Source organism: Nicotiana tabacum, chromosome 3, assembly GCF_000715075.1.
Source record: "Nicotiana tabacum cultivar K326 chromosome 3, ASM71507v2, whole genome shotgun sequence".
NCBI classification, from domain to species: domain Eukaryota; kingdom Viridiplantae; phylum Streptophyta; class Magnoliopsida; order Solanales; family Solanaceae; genus Nicotiana; species Nicotiana tabacum.
Genome location: NC_134082.1, coordinates 165,878,017 through 165,904,238, shown reverse-complemented (window position 1 = coordinate 165,904,238; position 26,222 = coordinate 165,878,017). Strand labels below are relative to the sequence as shown.

General features: G+C 35.6%; 2 protein-coding genes and 1 pseudogene across 2 annotated transcripts; 2 read left to right on the top strand and 1 right to left on the bottom strand.

Moving 5' to 3' along the window:
• Positions 1 to 310: 310 nt before the first annotated feature.
• On the bottom strand, positions 311 to 2,173 carry LOC107832561 (uncharacterized; annotated as a pseudogene).
• A 1,460-nt stretch (positions 2,174 to 3,633) lies between these two features.
• LOC107832560 (putative disease resistance protein At1g50180) lies at positions 3,634 to 6,477 on the top strand. The gene has a single exon (XM_016660424.1). It carries the CDS (start codon positions 3,634 to 3,636, stop codon positions 6,475 to 6,477), a length of 2,844 nt encoding a protein of 947 aa, XP_016515910.1.
• Positions 6,478 to 12,451: 5,974 nt separating this feature from the next.
• LOC107784439 (pentatricopeptide repeat-containing protein At3g20730-like) lies at positions 12,452 to 16,520 on the top strand. Its single transcript, XM_016605572.2, has 3 exons — positions 12,452 to 15,434; positions 16,095 to 16,187; positions 16,297 to 16,520. Exon 1 carries the CDS (start codon positions 13,325 to 13,327, stop codon positions 15,167 to 15,169), a length of 1,845 nt encoding a protein of 614 aa, XP_016461058.2. The 5' UTR covers positions 12,452 to 13,324; the 3' UTR covers positions 15,170 to 15,434; positions 16,095 to 16,187; positions 16,297 to 16,520.
• Positions 16,521 to 26,222: the final 9,702 nt, after the last annotated feature.

The window sequence follows — 26,222 nt, the reverse complement described above, 5'->3', positions numbered from 1 at the left end:
ACAATACACACAATGGGTAACAACCATCCAAACATTAAAATATTGGAGCTTTGCGAAATTATTGTTCTAGTTGCTTTCAGTTTTCTATTACTCCACTTATCACCCCCAACTTGACACATAAACAATTGAATGCCCGAAATTGTGCCCCCCCCCCCCCTCTTTTTAGGTCAATCTAATTGGCACGGAATAGGAAAAATTGAGTTAAGGTACAAAGAAAACAAATTACATTAGGGAAGACCTGTAAACCTTAAGAGAACATAAATACTAGCACCTATACTACACTCTAGACAGAGATCTTTTGGTTCTATATTGGCTACTAATACACAGCAATAAATTAAAAATCCTCCCGAAGGCATTTTGTATCGATTTTTCTTCTTCTATGACTAGGTAACATAACATAAGATGAAATCATGCATTGTACCTTTTATGGCACGTTCCTGAACATGTGAATCAGTTCACGCGACATTTATTAGCTTTGCACGTCTAGTTTTGGGGTCAACTTCTACTTGAATCCCAAGTCGAGCAAGCTCCGGAACATCTGCAGTTCCTTGAAGCTCTAAATCAGCAATAGCTCCTTGGTTTTCTGCACTTCCTTCCAATAGGTTTCGCACGCTCTTGAGAAAGGATTATCATCATCTGTAACACACTGTTGTAGCAGTAAAAGGATCCCATTTTTTATCTCTGATCTCATCTTGGATGTGCCTTCTCCTATAAGCACAGTTTCCAAGGACGGCAACAATATCTCTCCGGAAACCTTTGCAAGGACAACACCTCAATGACGAAGATGTTGCCGCCTCCTTGATCTGATCCTGTGTCATTGCTTTCCTAATTCTCGTTGGTGGTTCACGATTTCGAAGTAAGTCCAAAAGAAGTTCAATATGCACAGAGGAAACTAATATATCCACGACATCCTTAGGACCTTCCTCCCTAGAGCTTGCCAGGTGACCACAAGCGCAAATATCTCTCAAGATCACGAGTGAGTATCCTAGAACATCAGTAGGAGCAGACCCCGTCGGAAGATCATCTTTCCCTGTTAGAAAAGTCAACAACCACTGCAGCGCTCTTCAATATCCCAAAGATACTTAAAGCAAAAACATGTGAAACAACAATATGCTCTAATTGCTCATTCAAGATTTCTGAAAGGATACTCAACAGATGAGCTTGCTCACTAACAATGGTAAGCCAAATGTGTAATAATATCATTGTTCTCAACACAAGGATGTGAATGTAACTTGAAGAAAATTGATGAAAAGTAGGAGCCTTCGATGCAAATTTTTGAAAGAAGCAACTTCAACCAATCTTCTCTGAGACCAACTGCAAAAGGGTATGAAACCATAAGCCAATCATGGCTACCAAATAAGAAAAAGATATTTTTTTTGGGATACATTAGAGTGACAATATTCACTGGCATTTACCGGCTGATGAAGTACATATGATTTCTTTAAGAATCGGCAACCCTTGCTCCGAACTTAACTCTGTTAGCAGTCCATCAGTACCTTCACAGCAAGTGTAAATGACCATACATAGAGGATCACATATTTCTCTGCTACTAACTCCAGCAATCTTCAAGAAAATATGAGGAAACAATTGGTACCACACATCACATTGGTGTTCTCTCCCAGCTACTGAGTAGTTTCCCAGAAGTTGCAGCCCCACTCGGATAATTGCTCACAATCAGGATCAATGGTATGTCCTACAGAGGTAATAACATCCATGACTGTTTCAACTCCTCTTTGTTCAAGAAAAGGCATTTTGATTTCTTATCCCCCCAGCACACATGTTTCTAAGTGCCTTAAGAGACAATAAAAGGAGGTAACGCCAAGAGGGAGATGACAGAGACCGACAGAGTTGGAGAACAGCGGTGACAACGTTCTTAGTGGACAGATCAAACCTTCTATCAGGAACTTTGGCAATTTCTATCAGCTTCTCAAGTGCCTTTTCTAAAGAAGCTGAGTTTGACACAAGTAATAATGTTTTGGTAACATTTTCGGGGACAGAAAGCTCTGATACAAATTTATCATCCATAACCTGAGAAGAAGTTGCTGCTTTCTTGAAAAATCCAGTCACAGAGAGACGGAGAGAACAGAGAGGGATAGGGCAAATCCGCCCCTGCCAGCAAGATGTTGAAGACTTGAGGTCTTGCCGAGGTGAGGACTCGCCGAGGACAGGAGTCGCAGGTAACAGCTGCTTTGATTTTTTGGGAGAACCCTAGTGGCAGCGGCAAGCGTTAGAAAGTTTCGAAAATTGTGCCGTTGATTGTTCATACTTCATAGGATGCTCCTTATCTGTTCTTCTAACTTTTTGGTTTTGTCGTTTTGAACCTTTGTTTTTTACTTTTTCTTTTTTGATACAATACAATTATACAAATGTCGGTGAAGAGCACCACCAATAAAAAAAGAAAATAAATGTACGTCCATGCTTTATTTTTTTTTGAAGTTGGAACACCAGGGGCCAGGGCACAATAAACAAAGCAAAAAAACAAATAAACCAGCTGGCCTGCCGACTGCCGAGGTAACCTTTAATTTATAGGGTAAATTATGCTAAACACCCTTATAATATCATTCAATTTCAAGCACACCCTCATATTTTTTAATCAAACGCTTAATACCCTTATACTATGAAAATCCTACACAAACATTAACACTGGTAGTGATCTGTTAAAGTCTCTTATTCAAACCTATAATAACACCGGCACTGATCCGTTAGAGTCTCTTATTTATGAGTACCGAAGGCATTTTCTAGTCCACTAATCCAATATTTGGCGTTAGTTTCCTTAGATCAAATCTGTTGAACAAACGTTTGAATTAGTAAATCTGAACTAATATTATCTTAAGAATGAGAGATCTATTGAACAAACTATTATACTGTTGCCATTTCAAACTATTACATTAAAGACTTCTTATCTAACTCAAATGCAAGATGATTTCCTGTAAATATCACCATGGTTGATTTTGTTCATAAACATGGGTAGAATTGAAGATAATCATTTATTATATCTAGTGCGCTTCTGTCTTAACTTTTTCTAGTGATGTAAACGGTGGATGAGAATGGAGATACGACATCTTTGTCCATTCATAGATTATTACTCCCTCCTGTCCACGAGTGACCATTTTACCTTTAGTACAGCCATTAGGGAAATACAAACTCTTAGAGAAAAAAAAATGTATTCACTAAATTAACTTTAATTAATTGTTACATTGGCATATTGGAATACGTAAATAAGGACAAAATTGAAAAAATAAAATTAATTTCTTCTTAATTATGTAAATGAACACTTATTTTGGATCAATGGACCAAAATAAAAAGGTAAAATGATCACTTATTGTGGACCTGATGGAGTATAGATTTGAAATAAGTGAGATAACTAACGGTGTTAATGTTGTGTAGAATCTCCATCGTACAGGGGTATAAAGTATCGGTTTTAGAAATGCAGAAGGTGTGCTTGAAACTTAGTGATATTATAGGGATGTTTAGCGTAATTTAGCCTAATTTTTATTCAAAGCACAAAGGTAGAGAGAAGAAAGAAGATGCCATGCCTGATCAAGTAAAGTATCCCTAAAGTACATTGCAGCAAGAAACACATAGTTAGATAAGACTTTAATCCAGATAACTAAGGAGCCAAGAAAACAAGAGATGGCTGAAGCAGCAGTTTCGTATGTTGCAGAGCGGCTTATTGATCTTTTCCAAAGAAAAATTGTTTTCCTGAAAAGTGTCCAACAAGAAGTTGAAGGAGTTCGAAACGAGCTCGTCCGTATGAAGTGTTTCCTGAAAGATGCAGATATGAAGCAAGAGGAAGAAGAAGCTGCAACAGTCCGCAACTGGGTATCTGAAATCAGAGCAGTTGCCTACCATGCTGAGGATGTGACTGAAATATTCATCCACCAAGTCGAGTCTCAAGAACGACAGAGCTTCTTCATCAAGTGTGCCTTCTATCCTAAGAAACTATACAGGCTTTACAGAGTAGGGAAAGAGATTGAATCGATCCAGACCACAATTCTTGAGATATCCAACAGCCGTGAGAGATATGGAATCAGGCATATTCAAGGGCTCGGATTCGGGGAAGGATTTAGCACAACACGGGAGAAGATGCGTGAACTACGACGCTCCTCACCTTTGGTTGCGAATAAGGATGCTGTTGGCCTAGAGAAGCATGTGAATTCTGTTGTACCAATCCTTCTGAAGGAGGACAAACGGCTCCGTGTTGCTTCAATTGTGGGTATGGGAGGCATTGGTAAAACGACTCTTGCCAAAGAAGTTTATAACCAAACTCAAATCAGAGACAAGTTTGACACTCGGGCATGGGTTTATGTATCTCAAGATTATAAACCTGCGAAGATCATCAAGGAACTCATTTTACAACTGGCAAATCCTGAAGAAGATAAAGTGAGGATAGTGGAAACGATGGACAAACTGTCAGAGGCTGGCTTGGAGGAAATGCTCCATAGGCGCTTGGAAGACACATGCTATCTCATTGTTCTCGATGACATCTGGACCACAGAAGCATGGGATCTTCTTGCTAGGTCATTTCCTGACAATGATAAGTCAAGTAGATTGCTACTTACCAGCCGCATAAAGGAGGTTGCTTTGCATGCAGATTCCCATACTATACCATATGAACTTAAAGTATTGAACGAAGAGGAGAGCTGGGAACTCTTTCTGAAGAAAGCATTTGCCGAGGATAGAGAGTGTCCACAGGACTTGGTGGACATTGGGAAAGAGATTCTGGAAAAATGTGATGGCTTGCCACTGGCAATCACTATTATAGGAGGCCTCTTAGCTGGGAAGAAGAAGCAAAGAAGTGAGTGGCAGAGAGTACGAAGAAACCTCGGTTCACACCTTGTTGGAAGCCAAACTTATGGCGTATCAACAATTCTGGCGTTGAGTTATCATGACTTACCTCCCCATTTGAAATCTTGCTTCCTCTACTTAGGCCTTCTCCAAAAAGACAAAGATATCCCTGTGCAGCAACTAATGCACATATGGATCGCCCATGGTCTTGTTCATCAGAAGGGAGAAGAAGAATTAGAGGACATTGCTGAGGATTATCTTGATGAGCTCATTTGCAGAAATATGGTTCAAGTGATCCAAGTTAGAGCAGATGACAGAGTTAGAAGTTGCCGGCTCCACGATCTCCTGCGAGACTTTTGTATCATGAAAGCAAAGGAAGAAATATTTCTCGAGGTCCATGAGAAAGTAGATAATCAGTCTATACCCCTGTCTGAACCTCGACACCATGTCCTTTACTGTCCAATTGAGAGGTACAAATACTTAGGAAATTCAAAATCATATATAAGATCCCTTCTATCCTTTGATTCATCTGCTAAAGTAGTTAACCTTGATTGTATTTGTAAAAGTAGTTTCAAACTTCTCAAAGTGCTATACATAGACTCTCCTGGTTTAAAAGTTATCTCAGATAGTATCGGAAAACTATATTCCTTGAAGTACTTAGGCATAGGATGGAAGACACGCATAAAGAAGCTTCCCCGTTCGATAAGTCAGTTGAAAAACTTGGAAACGATTGATATGCCCATGTCTAGGTATTATTCTGTGCTGGTTCCTAATGTCTTGTGGAAGTTAGAGAATTTACGGCATCTACTTGGTTATATAAATTCCCCAAGCGTATTGAAGATTGACCTACTCAACAATCTCCAAACTTTAGGCAGCATACCTGTTCATCACTGGATGCACAATGAAAACCTGACAAGAATGACTAATCTCCGAAAAGTTGGTTTATTCATTGAAAGAGATGATAACCTAGACATGGATCGATTATGTTTTTATCTAGCGGAGCTTGAGAGCCTCCAATCCTTGTGCTTGGAAGTAGAGGATAGCTTGCAGATATCTTTGGTTGCTGGTTTATCTAAGTTGAGTCATATTGTCAAGCTTAAGGTGAAGGGACGACTAACCTCCCTGCCAACTCATCCTTGTGTATTTCCACCTAATCTTCGCCAGCTGACTTTGGTCAACTCCAAGATCCACCCAGATTCCATCCTGGCGTTGGAGAAGTTAACAAACCTATCAGTTCTAAAACTAATTCAAGCTTTTGATCATGAGCTAGATGACAGTATAACAATATCGGAGAATGGGTTTTGTGGACTCAAGTTTCTCAGGGTGGATCAACTAATGTCTATGCAAGAAATGAACCTAGGAAAAGGTGCAATGCCAGGACTCAAGTGCCTGCAAATCTTCAAATGCTATTCGTTGAGGATGCTCCCAGAAGAGTTGATATCATTGACCAACCTTGAGAAGCTGGAGATTCGAGGAATGCCTGAAGCATTTATTGCAAGGCTTCAAACTTCAGATTTGCACAAACTCCAACATATTCCAAATATTGTGGTTGGACATACTAGTACAGATTATGAAGAAGAACTGGAGCGTGTAGCTATTCTTAGAAAGATCAGGGCGCATGCACAGTCACTAAGAGCAGCATATTTGTTCAAGGAAGCAGGCGAGAGGACAAATGTCAATACAGATTGAATTTTTTTTCTTTTAACTTCACAGTTTTTCTTTTTTGGTGTGCTTTCTACTATGTAATGATTGCCTTATCTAGTGTTAATTTTGTATTTTCGCTTCGGTTGTCGTATTGGTTTGCTTATTATTGCTCTTTTCCTTTATCTTTCCTAAGTCAAGGGTGTTGAATTATATAAAACAAGGCCTAATGTTTAGGATTTAGAAACACCTCTCATTTGCCTTCTCATCTGTTTAAGGCATTTGTATCTTCTCTCTTTAGTATTATTTCACTTGTATTTTTGGAGTGAAATAAAATATTGGTTGTGTCCGAGGAGTAGGCAAAATTAGCCGAACCTCGTAAATTCTGGTGTTCCCTTTATTGTTGTTTTATTGTCTTATTTATTATTTGGTGGCTGTCATAATTTTTGGTATAGTAGTTGTGACTTATTCACACTATATACATTTGGCTTCCGCAACAATTGGTATCAGAGCCAAGGTATTGTCTAAGTATGCTCTGTGGTTGCAGCATAGTCTGATCTTCCACATCAGAAAAGATTTATCTTGGTAACTGAGTCAAGGTTCTGTCTGAGTATGCTCTGTGGTTGCAGCTTAGTCTGATCTTCTACATCAGAAAGGAAATAATCTTGATTTGTGTCGTCAGCTATTAAATAATATTTGTGTCAAATATGAGAGACAATAAACAAGAAGAATATACATCAAGTGTCAACAACACGTCATCATTGGCATCTTCACTTATGACAAGAATTGTGTCAAATGCGAAATTTGCGGTAGAAATATTTGACGGGTCCGGACATTTTGGGATGTGGCAAGGCGATGTTCTAGATGTCCTTTTTCAACAAGGGCTAGATCTGACCATTGAAGAAAAGAAACCAGATGTTATTGGAGAAGAAGATTGGAGAATTATCAACCGTGTTGTTTGCGGTACCATTCGATCCTACCTTGCTAGAGAGCAGAAATATCCATACACAAAGGAAACTTCTGCAAGTAAATTATGGAAAGCACTGGAGGATAAATTTTTGAAGAAAAACAGTCAAAATAAATTGTACATAAAGAAGAGACTGTTTCACTTCACCTATGTTCCTGGTACCACGATGAATGAACATATCACCAGTTTCAATAAGTTGGTCACAGATTTGCAAAATATGGATACAACTTATGATGATGGTGACTTGGCCTTGATGTTGTTGGCGTCACTTCCTGATGAGTACGAGCACCTTGAAACTACTCTACTCCATGGAAATGACGAAGTTTCTCTCAGAGAAGTTTGTTCGGCTTTGTACAGCTATGAACAAAGAAAGCGAGAAAAACAGAAGGTCGGAGAAAGAGAAGCACTATTTGTGAGGGGTCGTCCTCAAAATCAAACGAGGACAAAGAAGGGAAGATCCAAGTCAAGATCCAGGCCCAGCAAAGATGAATGTGCCTTTTGTCGAGAAAAAGAGCACTGGAAGAAAGACTGTCCGAAGCTGAAGAATAAGGCCAAACATAACAATGGAAAGGCCATTATGGATTCAAATGTAGCTAATTGTGATGATTCAGACTTCTCATTAGTTACAACAGAGTCATCAACATCATCAGACATATGGTTGATGGACTCGGCTTGTAGCTATCATATGTGTCCCAACAGGGACTGGTTTGTGGAATTTAAAGAAGGAGAATATGGAGTCATCCACACAGCGGATAACAGCCCTCTTACCTCATATGGCATTGGTTCAATACGATTAAGGAACCATGATGGAATGATCAGAACATTAACAGATGTTCGATATGTACCGGATTTGAAGAAGAATCTCATCTCTGTGGGAGCCCTAGAATCAAAAGGGTTCAAAATCATTGCAGAAAATGGAGTGATGAGAGTATGCTCCGGTGCACTAGTGGTAATGAAGGCTAATCGGAAGAATAATAATATGTACCGCTATCGTGGCAGTACAGTTATTGGGACAGCGACAGTGACATCCAGTGACGACAAAGAGGCAGAAGCAACCAAGCTATGACACATGCGCTTGGGACATGCTGGAGGAAAATCCTTGAAAACTCTATCAGATCAAGGATTGTTAAAAGGAGTAAAGGCTTGCAACTTGGAGTTTTGTGAGCATTGTGTCAAAGGGAAACAGACAAGGGTTAAATTTGGTACAACGATCCATAATACTAAAGGCATTTTGGATTATGTACACTCTGATGTTTGGGGTCCTTCCAAAACACCTTCATTGGGTGGGAAGCACTATTTTGTAACCTTTGTTGATGATTTTTCCCGAAGAGTGTGGGTATATACAATGAAAAGCAAAGATGAAGTGTTGGGAATTTTTCTCAAATGGAAGACGATGGTGGAGAATCAAACATGCAGGGGGATCAAGTGTATTCGCACAAACAATGGAGGTGAATACAAAAATGATCATTTCAATAAGGTCTGTGAAAATGATGGCATCGTCCGACACTTCACTGTTAGACATATACCACAACAGAATAGAGTGGCAGAACGTATGAACCGGACCTTGCTGGAGAAGGTACGGTGTATGTTGTCCAATGCTGGCTTGGGCAAAGAATTTTGGGCTGAGGCAATTACATATGCATGCCACCTCATTAATCGTCTACCATCTGCTGCTATTGATGGCAAGACACCATTTGAAAAATGGTATGGAAAGCCTGCTATAGATTATGACTCTTAGCACGTGTTTGGCTCAACTGCATATTATCATGTGACAGAGTCAAAATTGGATCCAAGGGCAAAGAAGGCTATTTTTATGGGAATTACTTCTGGAGTCAAAGGATATCACTTATGGTGTCCTATGACAAAGAAAGTAATATTCAGCAGGGATGTTACCTTTGATGAATCTGCTATGGTAAATAAGGTAACAGAAGATACCAAACAAAATGAAGGTGCTTCTAAGCAGGTGGAGTTTGAGGGAAAATTTATTTTTCCTACACAAGAAGCAGAGGAGGAAACAAATGAAGATTACCCTATGGAAGGAGAGCCAGTAGAGGAGATTCCAACTCAGGAACCTCAATCAATAGCAACTAGCAGGCCAAAAAGAACAATAACGAAACCTGTTCGTCTTATAGAAACAGTTGCTTGTGCAACCTCAATTGTAGCTGATGATGTTCCTACCACTTATAAAGACGCAGTCCAAAGTTCAGAAGAAGATAAGTGGAGGATTGCCATGAATGATGAAATACAGTCCCTTCATCAAAATCATACATGGAGATTGGCCAATCTCCCGAAGGGAAAGAAAGCAATTGGGTGCAAATGGGTATTTGCAAAGAAGGAAGGATTTCCTAACCAAGTAGATGTTCGCTACAAAGCAAGATTGGTGGCCAAAGGATATGCTCAAAAGGAGGGAATTGATTACAATGAAGTGTTTTCTCCAGTTGTAAAACATTCCTCCATTAGAATTATGTTGGCTTTGGTAGCACAATTGGATTTGGAACTAGTTCAGATGGATGTAAAAACTGCATTTTTACATGGAAACTTGGAGGAAGAAATCTACATGACTTAGCCAGAAGGATTCAAAGTTGCTGGAAAAGAAAATATGGTATACAAACTTGAAAAATCGTTGTACGGATTGAAACAATCTTCTAGACAATGGTACAAGCGATTTGACGAGTTTATGTTGCGGCAATGGTACAAGAGAAGCAAATACGTTCATTGTGTGTATTTGCGCAAACTTAAAGATGGTTCCTTTGTATATCTTCTCCTATATGTTGATGATATGTTGATAGCTTCCAAGAATTCGGAAGAAATTGATAAGTTGAAGATTCAACTGAAGAAGGAGTTTGAGATGAAGGATCTGGGTGAGGCAAAGAAAATTCTTGGCATGGAGATAATAAGAGATAGACGTTCAAAGAAACTCTGTTTATCTCAGAAAGAATATTTGAAGAGAGTACTACAACGTTTTGGCATAGATGACAAGACTAAGCCAGTTAGTACTCCACTTGCTCCCCATTTTAAGCTAAGTACTACTATGTCGCCAATGGATGAAGCTGAACGAGAGTATATGTCAAAGGTACCATACGCAAATGTTGTTGGTAGCTTGATGTATGCAATGATCTGTACGAGACCTGACATTTCACAAGCTGTTGGAGTTATTAGCAGATATATGCACAATCCAGGGAAGGAGCATTGACAAGCTGTGAAGTGGATTCTACGGTATATTCATAATACTGTAGATGTCGGGTTAGTTTTTGAGCAGGAAGATAATCAGTATGTCGTTGGATATTGTGACTCAGATTTTGCGGGTGATCTGGACAAACGAAAATCAACTACTGGTTATGTGTTTACTTTTGCAAAGGCACCAGTTAGTTGGAAGTCTACTTTGCAGTCAACAGTTGCTTTGTCTACAACAGAGGCAGAGTACATGGCTATTACAGAGGCTGTAAAGGAGGCAATTTGGCTTCAAGGATTGCTAAAGGAGCCTGGTGTTGAACAAAAAGGTATCACAATTTTTTGTGATAGTCAAAGTGCTATTCAATTAGCAAAGAACCAAGTTTATCATGCAAGGATGAAGCACATTGATGTTCGGTATCATTTTGTACGAGAAATCATAGAAGAAGGTGGAGTCACGGTGAAGAAAATTCATACTAAATAGAATCCTGTTGATATGCTGACAAAGGTGGTGACTGCGATCAAGTTTCAACATTGTTTGGATTTGATCAACATTGTTGAACACTGAAGATTGAAGATGAAGACACAACCAAAATTTGTTACCGAGAGAAAATTGAAGATGTGGAATTTTGCCAAGGTGGAGATTTGTTGAATTATATGTCAAATTTCCATCCCACATCGGTGGGTTAAGGGGTTGGTGGGAAACTTTTTCCTATAAAAGGAGGCTTAATGTTTAGGATTTAAACACACCTCTCATTTGCCTTCTCATCTGTTTAAGACATTTGTATTTTCTCTCTTTAGTATTATTTCACTTGTATTTTTGAAGTGAAATAAAATATTGGTTGTGTCCGAGGAGTATGCAAAATTAGCCGAACCTCGTAAATTCTGGTGTTCCCTTTATTGTTGCTTTATTGTCTTATTTATTATTTAGTGGTTGTCATAATTTTTGGTATAGTAGTTGTGACTTATTCACACTATATACATTTGGCTTCCGCAACAAAGAGTCTACTAGAAACAACCTCTATGCCTTCTTAAAGGTAGGGATAAGGTCTGCGTACACTCTACCCTTCTTAAATCTCACTTGTGGGACTACACCGGTATATTGTTGTTGTTTGTACCACGCAAGAGAAAATGTGACTATTACCACTTCAGGTACACGCATCTAAAAGAAGCAATTTCGTTCTCCAGTAACTTTGTATAAGTATATTTTTAGTCCATCCAATGACAAGGGTCAGATCTAATTTTACTTTTCCTTTTTGCACTAGCTTTGAGTATGTTTGAATGATGAAATATGTTCATTTAACTGTTTTTCAATGTTTTGTTACCTTGATATCTTTGAAAATGTTTTTTCCACGAAAAAATGTCTCCTGCCAAAATAGGAAAACAAAGACTTCTCTGGCTTAGGAGCCAAAGTCATTCTTTTTTTAGCAAATTTTGCAACTCTCATCCAATCATACTTGTTTCAATGAAGAGGCAAATTCATGATTAAAATTTTATGGGTCAAGTGATTCAGGAATCTAGGACAGTGACCTCTACTTAAAATACAATAACCAATAAATGACTATCAATATTCAATAAATATTTTTAAAAATTAATGAAAAGATAAACGCAACATATAAATATAAAAATTACTACTCCAATTGTATTCGATGATTTGTCATGTTTTAAAGGCGATCAATGATAGCACTAATAAAACTCTAAAATCACAAACAGAAATTACACTTCAAGCTGTATAATTTAAATTCAATTCAATTAGAGTGACAATCTAATACAACAAGTTCAACCTATAGCATAGAGAAGAAATGTTAAGCTTTTCCACATACAACTAACACCTTTGCATTGGCACGCTTAACTCTATAATGAACACAGACATAAGCTTTGTTTTATAAGAATAATAACTATAGTTAATTTATCCTTTATCTGCAGGAAGAAAAGAAAAAAGACACTTGAATTTTACAATTACTTACTTGATTCGGTGGAAAACTTAAGCCAAGTATGGAGCTACCCAATCTTTGTGCATCATATTGGAAGTCCACATCTGCGCCGAAGCAAAAGCTACACTTTTTACCGGAAGGAGGGGACTGAAAGAGCTTGTGTACCAGTTTATAGCAACGGGAAGAAAGTAGAAACCAGCGATGAACTCGGAACTCCGGTTGGAATGGCTTCGTCGGCAACAAAAATCGAAGCTTTTCTCCAAGTTAAAAATCTCAGTTCTCGGTTTTGTCTGGGCAATTGGGAGAAATTGAAGTTTGAGAAGTAGAATAGTCAAAAAGATTCAAACCTCCGTGCTCCTCGGAGCCCCTGTACTCGCATGTCATTTGCCATTAAAGTGAGCACACTGTTCTGAACATATCTCCAAACATAAGGGACCATTTTGTCCATCTTCTCTCTTCCCTCCTGCTCTCAGACATCCCTCTCTCCTCTCCTCTCCCCCCGGCCCCCAAATGCATCCCCCTCTTCAATTTGAACTTGGAGACACGATCGGTGCTACTCCACCATCCATTTTCATCTCTAATTTCGTCTTAAAAAAATTGAAAGATTAGAAATTTGGGAATTATGAGGGAAAAATTGAGGCTCTTGAAAATATGTTCAAGTGGCAGGAGTAGTTTTTTCAGCTTTAGATGGGCCCCGGACTATAAGTTGATGACAGTTCAAAGTTAGAAGAAAGTGGATTCTCTGGCACAACTAGTAATACTCGTGCCTCACACAATGTGAGCCATTCCTCTCCTTCTTTATTTTGAATTCATCTGCAAAAGAATGATGAATAGAACGTATAGAAATGTAGTTAACTGGCTTAGCCCAATCTCTCAGTCTCCTCCCCTAAGACCAGCCATTGAGACACTCTGCAATGCCAGAAAGCTTACGGAAGCTCTATTACTTGCTTTTCACAACCCCATTGAAGCAGACTATACTATTTACTCAAAAATTATTCAGCTTTGCATTGACCTAAAGGCTCATAAACAGGGCCGTTTGGTTCACTCACATCTTATAACTACTGGATTTCCTTCAAATGTTCATTTGGGAACCAAGTTGATCATTTTCTATACAATGTCCAATGACATGGTGTATGCCTGCAATATGTTTGATAAGTTGCCTGAAAGGAATGTGGTTTCGTGGACTGCGCTTTTATCTGGGCACTCCCAGAATGGGTATTCACAAGAAGCCCTTTATGTGTTTGTTGCGATGCGTAGGGAAGGGGTGAGGGCAAATCAATTTACTTATGGAAGTGTTTTAAGGGCGTGCACTAGTGTGTCATGTTTGAATTTAGGAAAGCAAATACAAGGGTGCATTCAGAAGAGCAGGTTTTTGGATAATTTGTGCGTGCAGAGTGCGTTGGTTGATTTTCATTCTAAGTGTGGGGAAATGGAGAATGCTTTTTGTGTTTTCGAGTCAATGGCAGAGAGGGACTTGGTTTCTTGGAATGTCATGATTTCTGGATATGCTTTTCGTGGTTTTAGCGTTGATGCATTTCTGTTGTTCCGTTGGATGCTCAGACAAGGTATACTCCCCGATTGCTTCACGTTTGGAAGCATTCTCAAAGCATCTATAGGAGGTGGCAAGGGTAGTGGGCTAGCGAAAGTCAGTACGATACATGGATGTATCATTCGACTTGGTTATGGGTCGTACAGTATTATAAGTGGAGCATTAGTTGATGCCTATGTAAAATGTGGAAACCTGGCCAATGCAAATTATCTATACAAGAAGATGCAGAACAAAGATAGGATTTCATGCACTGCGTTAATTACTGGCTATGCACGTGAAGGTAAAAATAGCAGTGGGTGCCTTGAACTTTTTTGTCAATTACGTCGGATGCATAGGGAAATTGATAGCATTTTGTTATGCTCTATGATCAACATATGTGCCAATACAGCATCCTTGTCTTTGGGAAGACAGCTACATGCTATTGCGATTAAATACCAGAGCACTCTTGATGTGGCCATGAGTAATGCTTTGGTTGATATGTATGCAAAAACAGGGGAAATTGATGATGCCAACAATGTTTTTCATCACATGACAGAGAAAAATATAATATCATGGACGTCAATGATCTCTGCTAATGGTGCACATGGTCGAGGAGTTGATGCAGTTTCATGTTTTAAGAAGATGGAATGTGAAGGTTTTGAGCCAAATGATATAACGTTCTTGTCTCTCCTGTTTGCTTGTAGTCATAACGGGTTGACTGCTGAAGGATGGGAATGTTTCAGTAAGATGGTCAAAAAATATAAAATTATTCCAAGAGATGAGCATTACTCTTGCCTTGTGGACCTTTTTGCACGCAGTGGCTGTTTAAATGAATCCTACGATTTGATTTGCAGAATGAATATAAAGCCTAGTGCCTCTCTTTGGGGTTCAGTTCTTGGGGCATGTAGGGTATATGGCAATATGTACCTTGGAGAGGTAGCAGCCAGGCATTTATGCAATTTTGAACCTATGAAAGCTGTTAGCTATGTGGTTCTAGCAAGTATGTATTCTGCAGCTGGCTTATGGGATAGTGCTCGGGATGCTCGAGATGTAGTTCAAACTAGAAGGTTAACAAAAGATCCTGGTTACAGCCTTTTTCAATCCGATAATGATATGTTAGCACTTCCTCCTACTGGCTGATATGTGAAATGATCCAGATCTGTCTTATAATGTTTCATGCTACCCGGATTTTTCAAAAGTGAGTTTTGATAGTCGTAGTTTCAGTAAGAAGTGATGATGCAATGAAGCTTTATGGATCTCACTAGGTGTAAAGCTTCTCTGATTATTACTGGACCTGTTTAACTGATTCCCCGCACATAGTCAGCATTTGATCTAAGTCCTTATTCAAGCTTCATGCCAATTAAAGGGGGAGATTTCTGGTGGAAAGACATTTCCTGAGAGACAGGTTAGTTAACTGAGTTAATTTCTTAAATAGAAGAAAATGGACCTTCCTAACTAAAAGAAATAAAATGCTTCTTCTACTTCCCACTGTCAGTAGGTCTCTTTGGAACCAAAGCTACTTTATCTACTATGTTTATATACGTCTGATTGAATGTTGTATTTAGCCATTTCTAGATGTTCAAATCTTTTTAACTGAGTAGCTTCTTTGCATGATTAATCTTGCTTTGTCAGTCAGAAATATAGATCTCTGACACTATGAATACTGGAAGCTAATTATGGGATAAAAAAAGCATCTAGAGTATAAGTTGTGTTAATAACTACCTATTATTTCATGCATAATTGTAATGTACTGCAAAGTTTGGACAAAGGCTGAGCATATATGTGCCCTGTGCTGTCCTAAATCCAGAATAAGGGTTGAGTATTATGAAATTGATCAAACATTCTGAGTGTATGACAAGAAACAAGCATGTTAAATTGATCGTTCTAAGAAATGAGTATTGCTCCCCACCCCCCCCCCCTTCCCCAAACCCTCTTACTCTCTCTTCCTTTTATTTGCGAGAGTAGTTGTGACTTGTGATCAGAAAATACAAGTTCCCCCAGACTGTTGAATTGCTTTATTATTTTAACAGGTAATGATTGACTGAAATGTATTCTGTTGGTACAGCTGTGAGCAGAACATGATGAGGTACTCACGTATATTTGTGACATTGACGGGAGAACATGAACCTCTTCAGCTCTTTAGGGTATGGAGTAAATGGTAAAGCCTTGGCTCTTTCCTGATCCTTAGTGAGTGGTGCATATTTTCTTTGGCCTTTTAATTTCGTAATGCATGTATGTGATGTCGATCATCCATTTTTCCATTCCAGGTCGTGGAAGGCAAACTACTTGCTGGTTGTGTGCGGTATGAGTGGTACCATCCACGTAAAGCTTCGTGAAAATGGAAGTGGATAGAAATGATCCTTTTGTACCTCTCTCTCATCTACAACGGGTGAGTAGAAATGATCCTTTTCGTTCCATGTAGACAAAGACTAACTACTTATAATGAACTTTTGTTATAAGTGATAAGAATAATACTAGTGATTTGAAACCCTGGAATATTTGTCCTAACTTTGGAAAGAAAGCCTAGAAACTATGTGGCTGTACCTATCTGCTCCAATAGCTTCTTCTTAAAGTAATGACTGCTGTTATAGGTTGTCGATCTGTAGCTGTTATATGCTCCTATAAGTAGATTTTTTCTTTTCTTGCCAAAGTAGAAACCACTCCTATAAGTTGTGGATTTTGTAGCTGTCATATGATATTTGAATGCACTGAAAATGGATTGATGGCCAGCAACCTGGTGCATGCATAAGACACTTAGTGGGTGCTACTAATAAGTCGCACTGGAAGCAAATGGCAGGCTAGTAAAAGTGCATTACACACACCACAGAGAAAGGCATGGTAACAATGTCTATGGAACACCTCGCTTACAAAACTCTTCTTCTGCATTATATTACTAGAACGCATGTGTGTACCGAGTCAAATTATTAATGCAAAGCTTTGAATAAGTAACTTTACCTGAAAGAATTAATTACAAGGCGTTATGCTTAATGTGGCTTGATATGGTGAATCATTTGTCGAGATTGGATATCCAACTACTTGGATGAACAATCAAAGTTTAATTAGACACGTATGATTATTATTATTTATTTTGATTTTATGAGATACCTAATACTTCTTTATAGATAATATTTTTATTGTATGTTCCTTGCCTCCGTTTCAGTCACTTTATCATGACTCTCAAAAAGCATCTAAAGACAATTTACTCTTAATACTTGTAGGGGTTCTAGGGAATAGAAATGCAATTCATTTTACATGGTCAGTGATCACTACTTTTCGCTCAATTATTTGTATATAAGACTATTAGGTTCAGTTCCACTTCCAAACACCATCATAAAAAGTTTGAATTGATCTTCCATATGGACTTTTACATTTTTTTTGTTACTATTCTTCAATCTTCTTGCTAGATTTAAACTTTAAGTATTAAGAGATACTTAAGAGTACAAATTCAATCTTCTTCAATTTGTACTCTTTTTTCATTGCGTCTCATGTTATAAGTAATTTCTTATGAGCATTGAGCCCAGCACATGTAGAAGAAAGAGTGGTTGTTCTGTCGCTACCAAAAACTCGACATTAATAAAACACGGTTCCACCCCTAATTGAATTGCATCTTTTAAGTTTTAAAAAGGCATGAAAATTTGAGTCTACTTCGGAAAGAATTGAATCCTCACAACTCATCTTTGCCCCTATTCTCACACATAAAATTTTTTCTTAATTAACTATACATCCGGGGAGGCTGATCTCTAGTTATACATACTTTTCTTTAACTCCGGTTATACTTACCTTGAAATATATAATGTTGATATTCTTAAAAAAAAGTTTGAACTCTTAAGAAAGTACATAATAGTATATGTGGTTCTCAAGCAAACTGAGCTCATTTTTCATTTATGGACTATACTTGGGAATATTTAGCCCTTTATACCATCTTACTTTAGTCATAGTTCCTGTAAATATAGTTTTTGTACTTTATTCTTTCATGTATAATTATCTTTAATTATTTATTTCTTTAATTAGTTTATTAATAGTGACTTTTAGGATTAATAAGGTGACCATTGGAGTTTTAAAATATCACATAAATCAGAAAAAGGGAAAAAGCAAAAGATCGAGGAAAAAGAGTTTTAGCTTTAGAGAGTGCTACAATCCTCCAATAATCGTTAAACTATCTTAATATCTTATTATACTCACGTATAAATTAAGAGAATAGGATACGACAAATATAAATGTGTAACTTAAGAATGATGTTAAGCCATTGCCTGAAGAATAAATAAATTCATATGAACAACAGAGCAACACTAAACCTTATTAGATATACTTTCTTAGCCACTAAAAATATACATGAGAGTATCTAGCGTTTCTCTCGGGGTTAGTGGCAAAGAAGACAATGTGACCAAAACAAAAGTACCATTAAGTTCCTTTGGACATGATGCTTATTTTAACACGTGATTGAATCACATCATATTTTATCAAGGAGGATTTTGCAGTGCTTTAGTCTCTATTTGCAACTCATCTTTCTTAAGAGGACTTAAAGTATAAATATTTGGTCTTTCTAATCGAAGGATAATCTTTGTAATTCATTCCCACTTAGTTATGATCATGAAAAGAGGATATATATTAAACCAAGTATCTTATGAATTGTGCTCCATGGTAAAAAAGTTATCGTTAAAAGCTTTAGTTCATACCAAGGGATAACCGTTTCGGTGTATGTTTCCTGCCGATCACATTTAGTTTGTAGTCCTACTGGATCGCTTTAAATATTAACAAAGTATATACGAAGAATAAACAAATAACAAAAGAGTCATCAATATAAACTTTTAGAGCAACGATATTATACTCGATCACAAGATTCTCTATGACAATAATGTTATATGCTGTCACCTTCAAAAACAATAGTGCTATATATTGTTGGCATATATAACAAATAAGCCTAGAGACTAATGAACACCTGCAAAAAGAGTAAATCTTGCGGCATCAGAATTATCCAGTTGTTGATGAATGCGTATAAGCATTGGCTTAGGACTGTTATAGGCGTATATTTTTTCAGAGAAGAGGTTTTCTGCCAAAATGCATATGAAGCATTGGCTTTTTTCTTTCTCTTTGAAGCGTTGGCTTCGTTTTTTTTTTTTTTTTTTGGTTGAAGTCTTGGCTTCTCTAGTTAATTTTATTTCATTAAGTAGTGTAAGGTTATTTAAGATACTAATTAGGTTTCTAAGCAGGGGTATTATGGTAATTTAACTTTTCAATTGAGGGCTTCCCACTTTTAATATAAGTACTAGTCTTTCTACACGTGCGTTGCACGTGAATTATATATATATATATATATAATTTAATTTTTTTTAATTTTAAATAATAAATTTAAATATACCAAAAGCTAGCATTCTCATATAATGTTAAGATCCTTTATGAATAAATTAACGGCAAACAAATATACTCTTCGACGGACTCTAAATCTGTTCTTCTAGACATTTTGATATTTTTCATATCCTTCATCAATACTGATATCAATTGGCTTGGCATAATTATCTTCTCAAGGTTGATTTCTCGTTTCTGCATTAGTTTAAGCCTCACTATTCATGTTTTAAAGTATATGTCATGCAAACAATTGCAATTTCATCGTATACACCTATAAGTAATGAGTCATCCTTTATCTACCTATTAAAAATTAGGTAATCAGGTAAATGATTACATTAAGGGTATGGTTCTATATATTCTATGTACTATTTAAAAGTATCAATTTCTTCTTCTTCAACAAATGCTTAGAGCTTTATATCTTCCTCTGGTTACCATGGTCCTTTCTTCACATTAGTTTAACACGGTAAGGTAATTTCTTCTTTCATCCCATTTAACTAAATGAGACTTATTTAAAAAAATAAGACTAAAATTCAAGAGCTTTTAATGACCAATATATATCACAAATTTTAAATTGTTCATATGTTTTGTTGTCCAGCGTAATACATAAATTATTAATATGTTATGCTTCTCTCAAGAGACTTCAGATTTATGATAACATGTCATTAATTGGTAAATAATATTTATGTAAACTTTAATTTTTTACATGATCTCAAGAATATTTTTAAATATTAATTTAAGCTTAATTTATATCTTTCAACCTTGAAAATAATCATCCATAATATTTTATGCCTGCTTACAAATTGCATATTAATTAATCATTTTTATTTGGCGGAAGAAAAAATGAAATTAATTTATAACCATATATTTTTTTCTAGTCATCACATGCCTGCAAATTAATATATTTTAAAATCATAACATAATAAATATCTTCCATAACACTTGTACAGAATAAATTTCATAAATAACGAATGGTACATATTAATATAAAAATAAGTTATAAGTTCAGCGAGAAACCTGTATTTATTTTCGTCAAACTACTCCATGTCATTTGACACGTTTGAAGACATTCGCTTTGTCACATCATTCATGTTCTCGTTCTGTCACTTCATTTAATAAACAAATGAATATATGTAATTTTGTAATATTAATATTCCAGATAACCACATTAGAGATGAGAGATACTGAGCGAGAAGATTGACTTGAAAAAAAAAGTTGAAATGGTTTATTAACAAACAACGTTAAAATTAGAATGGGTACCTTGCAAGAATTCATGAAACTGTATTGGTGGTACTCCTATTATCTTTTTATACTTCTATAAAAAACTCAATTGGTGGTACTCCTATTATCTTTTTATAGTCCTACAGTCCTATGTAGAGAACAATGTGAAGAGTTTTTTGTAGGCCTTTAGATTCAAGTTCTAACTATTGTGTTGTCTCTCTCTCCTCTTCTTACACTTCTTTCTCGTTGTGAGAATTTGGAGGAAATCCAACATCATCACAACCCCTGCTTCTTAATACACATATTAAAATAGAAGGTAATTGTTGAGTGCATTAATGAATCGTTGCCTTCTTTTGTCGTAAGGCTTCATAATGGTTTGAAACGTTGCCTTATATGGTAGGCGTTAGTTTCATAATTGTTGATATATTTACTTATTTTGATTTTATGAGGTACAATCTAGAGAAACATCTCCACTAAATGATAATTTTATATAATACATCATCAACCAATATTTTTTTTATGTGTGTAATTTTATTTTACTTTTTATTCGTACTCTCTTCTCCAAAGTTTTCCTTGTTATTAACATGCAAATTACATTTAAAAGTATGAGATTAGAAAATTAGTGATAAGTATTATTTAATTAATTATGTACAAAAATAATTCATAAGTTCCTATAAATAATTGTCAAATATAGTGTCACCATTAAATATTTTCCACCTATTCCAAGGATACAAAATCATTTAAAATACTTTTGGGTGGCAATGTTATTGGCTGATTTCTTTGCAATGGTGTTGTTAGTAAAAGTTATTTCGAACTTCTTTGTGCACTGAAATGTTGTTGGGGTTAGCACGATTTAATCAGCCATATTAATATATTAGCTCTTATTTGGTTCATATAAGTCCTTTCACTTTTTCACATAATTATTAAAAGAAGTTAATTGGATATGTTTTGTAGCTTGTTAACAGGGACAAATTATTTTACTAATTTTATTTTGTTTGCCATTTTGACTGAACATAATATGGTTAGCTAGAGAACGCAAAAAAAATATATATAAGATAGGTTTTGTACTTTCTACCGTGATCAACATTCTTATTTGAGATATACGATATAAATTAAGATAATTTAACATCTTGTGCTGATAGTAGCTATTTTTTTTAGTTAGTGCATTATAATATTTTAATTAATTAAAAATTAAAGTATTACTAATTGTGTGACCGAGTAATCCAAGTAAGATATTAAGGAAAAAAAGTATAGAATACAAATTTACATTGGATGGAATATAAAATTTATAGTGAAAGAATGATAATTTTCAAATAAAAGTATGTGCCAAACAAATACCAAACTTTGAGAGTCTGTTCAAACAAACAAAAAAAATTTCAAACAAATGATTAACTTAAGTCAAATAGTACCTCTATTACCAAGTAAAACCATCCCATATGCAAGGATATTAACGAAAAGAGCTAAGTTTTGTAAAAAAATAATGCCAAATATCTCAGAACAAAAAAAATATATTGAGAATTTACTTTTCCTTCATTAGCGTTTGGATAGGAACGGTATCAAGTTTCAAAACAATCGCACTGATCCAGCATTTTAAATTTCATGAATAATCTTCGAGAACTGTAATTCTTTAAATGATCTAGTTTCATAAGAGAGAATATATTTTCTGTGTAACATTATTTTAGAACTACTATACCTAGGAACAAAGTGATATTCTGAAATTCTGCATCAAAAGAATCTCATTTGAATGAAACTTTCTTTATCGCATTCATTTTTGCATTTAAATTTTAATTTGTCTAGAAAAAAAAAATGAAATTATTAGCACTTTAAAGAAACCCTCCTCCATGTTTAGTAAAGCATCCCTTAAATCATACAGTAGAAAACTTGAAGGGATGGTTCAGTTATAACATTGAAAGTGAATACATGCATACTTGGATGACAAGAAATTATTCAACTGCAACGAAATAAGAATAAGTAGCACCGATTTTCACTTCTTTTCCGTTCACTTCCATCAAATATATTTCTGATACTGTAAATAAAGTTTCGTCATATTTAATTTAACAAACAAACACACATCTCTCATTCCTAGCAATGAACATTATAGGGTGAATAATTAATGATTTTATCGAACAAGTCATGTTGGACATCTTCATTTCAATTTGTTTGCCTGCCATAAATTTATTGCAATAAGATTTGATATGTGTAATGGTTATAAATGAGATTATATGGGAAATTAGTATGAAGAGAAAACAATTGGCCTCAAGAATAATGGAGAACAATGGATTGAAGATTCCATCAATTTATCATCCAACGTTAACATTAAATATTTTATACATTTTAAGTTTTTAACATAGAGTTCAATTTACTTCTCTGGTTATCTTAGAATGTTTTACGACCACAAATTTTTTTCGTATGATACTTTCATTCTTTCATAAGAACTTTAATTTATTCTATATTCTACTTACTGCAATACGGAAATCATAAAATTCCCCTCTCTCAAGAATATTATACCATTCATATTGCCAATTCTTTTATTGAGCATAGTTTGAGTTTGGAGACAATAATGGGATAGTTGTAGTATAAATTTATACTGCAACATCACTTTGAGAATAAACGCTACTTTGCACCAACTTGAGATTAAATATTGGTTAAGGGTTAATGTTCTTTGTGATTAAATATTTCATTCCACAAATTAAAAATGAACTTTACATAATTTTATGCATGCAAGTATGCAACATATATATATTTTTGCCATCTAAATGTTTTTTGGCAACGAAATAACAATTATAAACATATCAAAAATGTAAATTTAGCTTACATTTCAAGATCATCATAAGTATGTTATTTATCCTAATATTTACAAAACATAAATTCCACAAAATCCACAAAAGGTAGAAATCTGTAAGTAAATAACAAAGAAAAGTTAAGAAAACAGAACCCGTTTTTATTGAGTCTAACCCAAGAGATTCGCATATCGTCAAAGATTGTTGTCTTTCGTTCTCGTTCCTTTTGCATGCGGTCAACTCTTTAGACAATTTTCCTTGAATTTTATCTTCTAAACGTGTTATGTAGACTCCTTTGTATGAGAAGAAACAGTCACCAATTTACACACCTTTTGACAGAAATATACCCACATGGAAAGAGTTTGCCACAATATAATTTTTGACACATATAGGAATGAATATAAGTTAAACATAGTGTCTTTCCCTCCTTTGGGCTCAATAAAGGCAGCAACAGATCCGTCCTTTGACACATTAGTAACTAATACTATTATGAAAAGTTACACCTCTTCAAATAAATTTAGTATTTTTATTTAATATCTTTTATAAGTAGGTTATTTAATTTAGTTAGAAGGGTATTTATGTAATTTAACTTTTTGCTTAAAGTTTTCCTACTTTTAATATAATATAGATAGATAGATATAGATTTATTGCTACACCGTATTCGATTGATTGCTGCTATAATATATCTTGTTTATTTTCTATTTGCGTTTGTTGGTTAAGTTTAGAGGTAAAGTAAAAAGAGAGAAAAGTAAGACCTCTGTTTTATTTGCGACTCTGTGCTTATGGAAAATACCCTGAATTTATTAAAAAAGAAAACACTAGACTTTAGAATACCACTTGGATTTCAAGAACCTGTTCTGTTAATTTATCAAGCCTCTATTTCTACTGTTAAAATGTTGTAAAATCTAGAATCTTAGTGGATTTAAAATTTTAAATCACTCTGCTCTACTGTTCTTCTAAAATCTGATAATTCATATGACCTTATACTGTCCAGGCCCTATGCATTGAAATAGTGTTTTACGGTTGTGGCTCTCTTCTATTTGATTGCCTTATTTTCTGATTTATTCTTCAGATGTTCTATCATGCCAGTGTTCTTTCTGTCCAATGCACTTGCCAATTTGGATTGACATAATTTCTGATTCATCTCGTCCAGTGGCATTCTTTTCCTTTAATTTCTTCCTTACTTGGTCCCGTTGCTTATACTTGGCTCAAAGTCGTAGAATCATCTGGATTCAGATATTTGATCAGAGTTTTTGATGGGATAGAGAATGACTTTGTACATTTTGAGGAATCTACTTTTTTGATATACTGTTGGTACACGGGAAACTGCAGTTCCTTTTCGTAGAGAAACCAGCAATTCCTTTTTGTCTGCAAAGTCGAGATTTTAACTGATGTTTCTCTTTTTGTGTAATACAATGTGCTGTTGAATTTTGCCTTCTGAAGCAGGTTTACTTTACTACTAATTCTTATGGATTCCTCGTGAACTGAACGTTAGTGCCTGATATGTTTTGCATTTCCTGCTTCTACCGTAGGTCTTAATACATCAATTATACTTGTCAAATCTCTTCTGTTCCTCTCCTGAGAAGTTTTAGAAAAGTGAGACGTGCAGTATGAATAGGTGAAAAAGGCATGGACTTGCCAATTATCAACTGAAAAAGGAAAAGCTGTTTGTCCAGGGTAGATATATAGATTTGATTCAATGAAATCTTGGAAGTATCGAAATACTCCGGGTAAGCTGCTGAAAAAGTTGAAGCTCTGAATAAACAGAAGCTTCCTTTCACCCATGATGTAAATAACCTCCCACTACTCATCACTATTATGATTGTAACTCTCACACCTCCGTAACCCCTCCCCATAATCTTCCCCATGATCTCAATTGTTAATGTCATATTTAAGACAATCCTTTTGTAACCTTTTATGTAATAGTATAAATAGAGGCATGAAATGTGATATGGGACACACTTGAACACTTGATGAAACAAGAAAGTAATCTCTTCTTCTCTTATTTTACTTATCTTTTTGTTTTATATTGTCACTTTGAGCCACATTTCTTAAAACGTTATCAGCACGAAGTTGAGCTCTTTTCGTTGTTCAGGTATATTTGTTCGTTCTGCTTTCTTCGTTGTATATTTTGATTTCATGATCAGTATTTTTAATATGCAGTTTTATATTTTCTCACATCTCTGGATATGTGTAAAAATACAGAACGCTATGTTTCTTTATTTTAAGTTATTTGCATGATTGTCATGTGAAAGTTGCTAATTTTCATGTTAATTGAATTAATTGAGAGAAGAATACTTGTTTTATATTGTTCTAACATTTGAAATTGTGTTAAAGTTAGAAGACATTTTTGTTCTAGTTAACATCAAAGATATACTAATAATTTGTAGAAAAAATAGTATTCTTTTCTATGGAATTATCATTTTAGTGTATATAGATCACAAATTTGATATTATGTCAATTCTTTACGCTATTTTTTTTTTTTTGGTAAAGAAATTTTTTTATAACCATTTGCGATATGTACAAGCAGAACTAAACTATTGCAGTTTGACATCTCCAAACCGTAGCAAAACAACTGACCAACTATGACATCAAGTACTACTAACCACCTGAAACTACCAAGCTCCCTCTACACAGGATACAAATTGAGCTTTGTAAGTGTTACTTTTAGTCTACTCCTCGTGGATCCTCTATAAAAAATCTCCTGAATAATTCTCTTGGCAATAGTTTTCGGATATGTTTGCTTAGCTTGAAATACTCTTTGATTCCTCTCTATCCACAAGTGATACACACCTGCAGCTAGTGTCATTCGATAAATTTCTGCAGTTGCGCTTCTTCCTCTAGCAAAG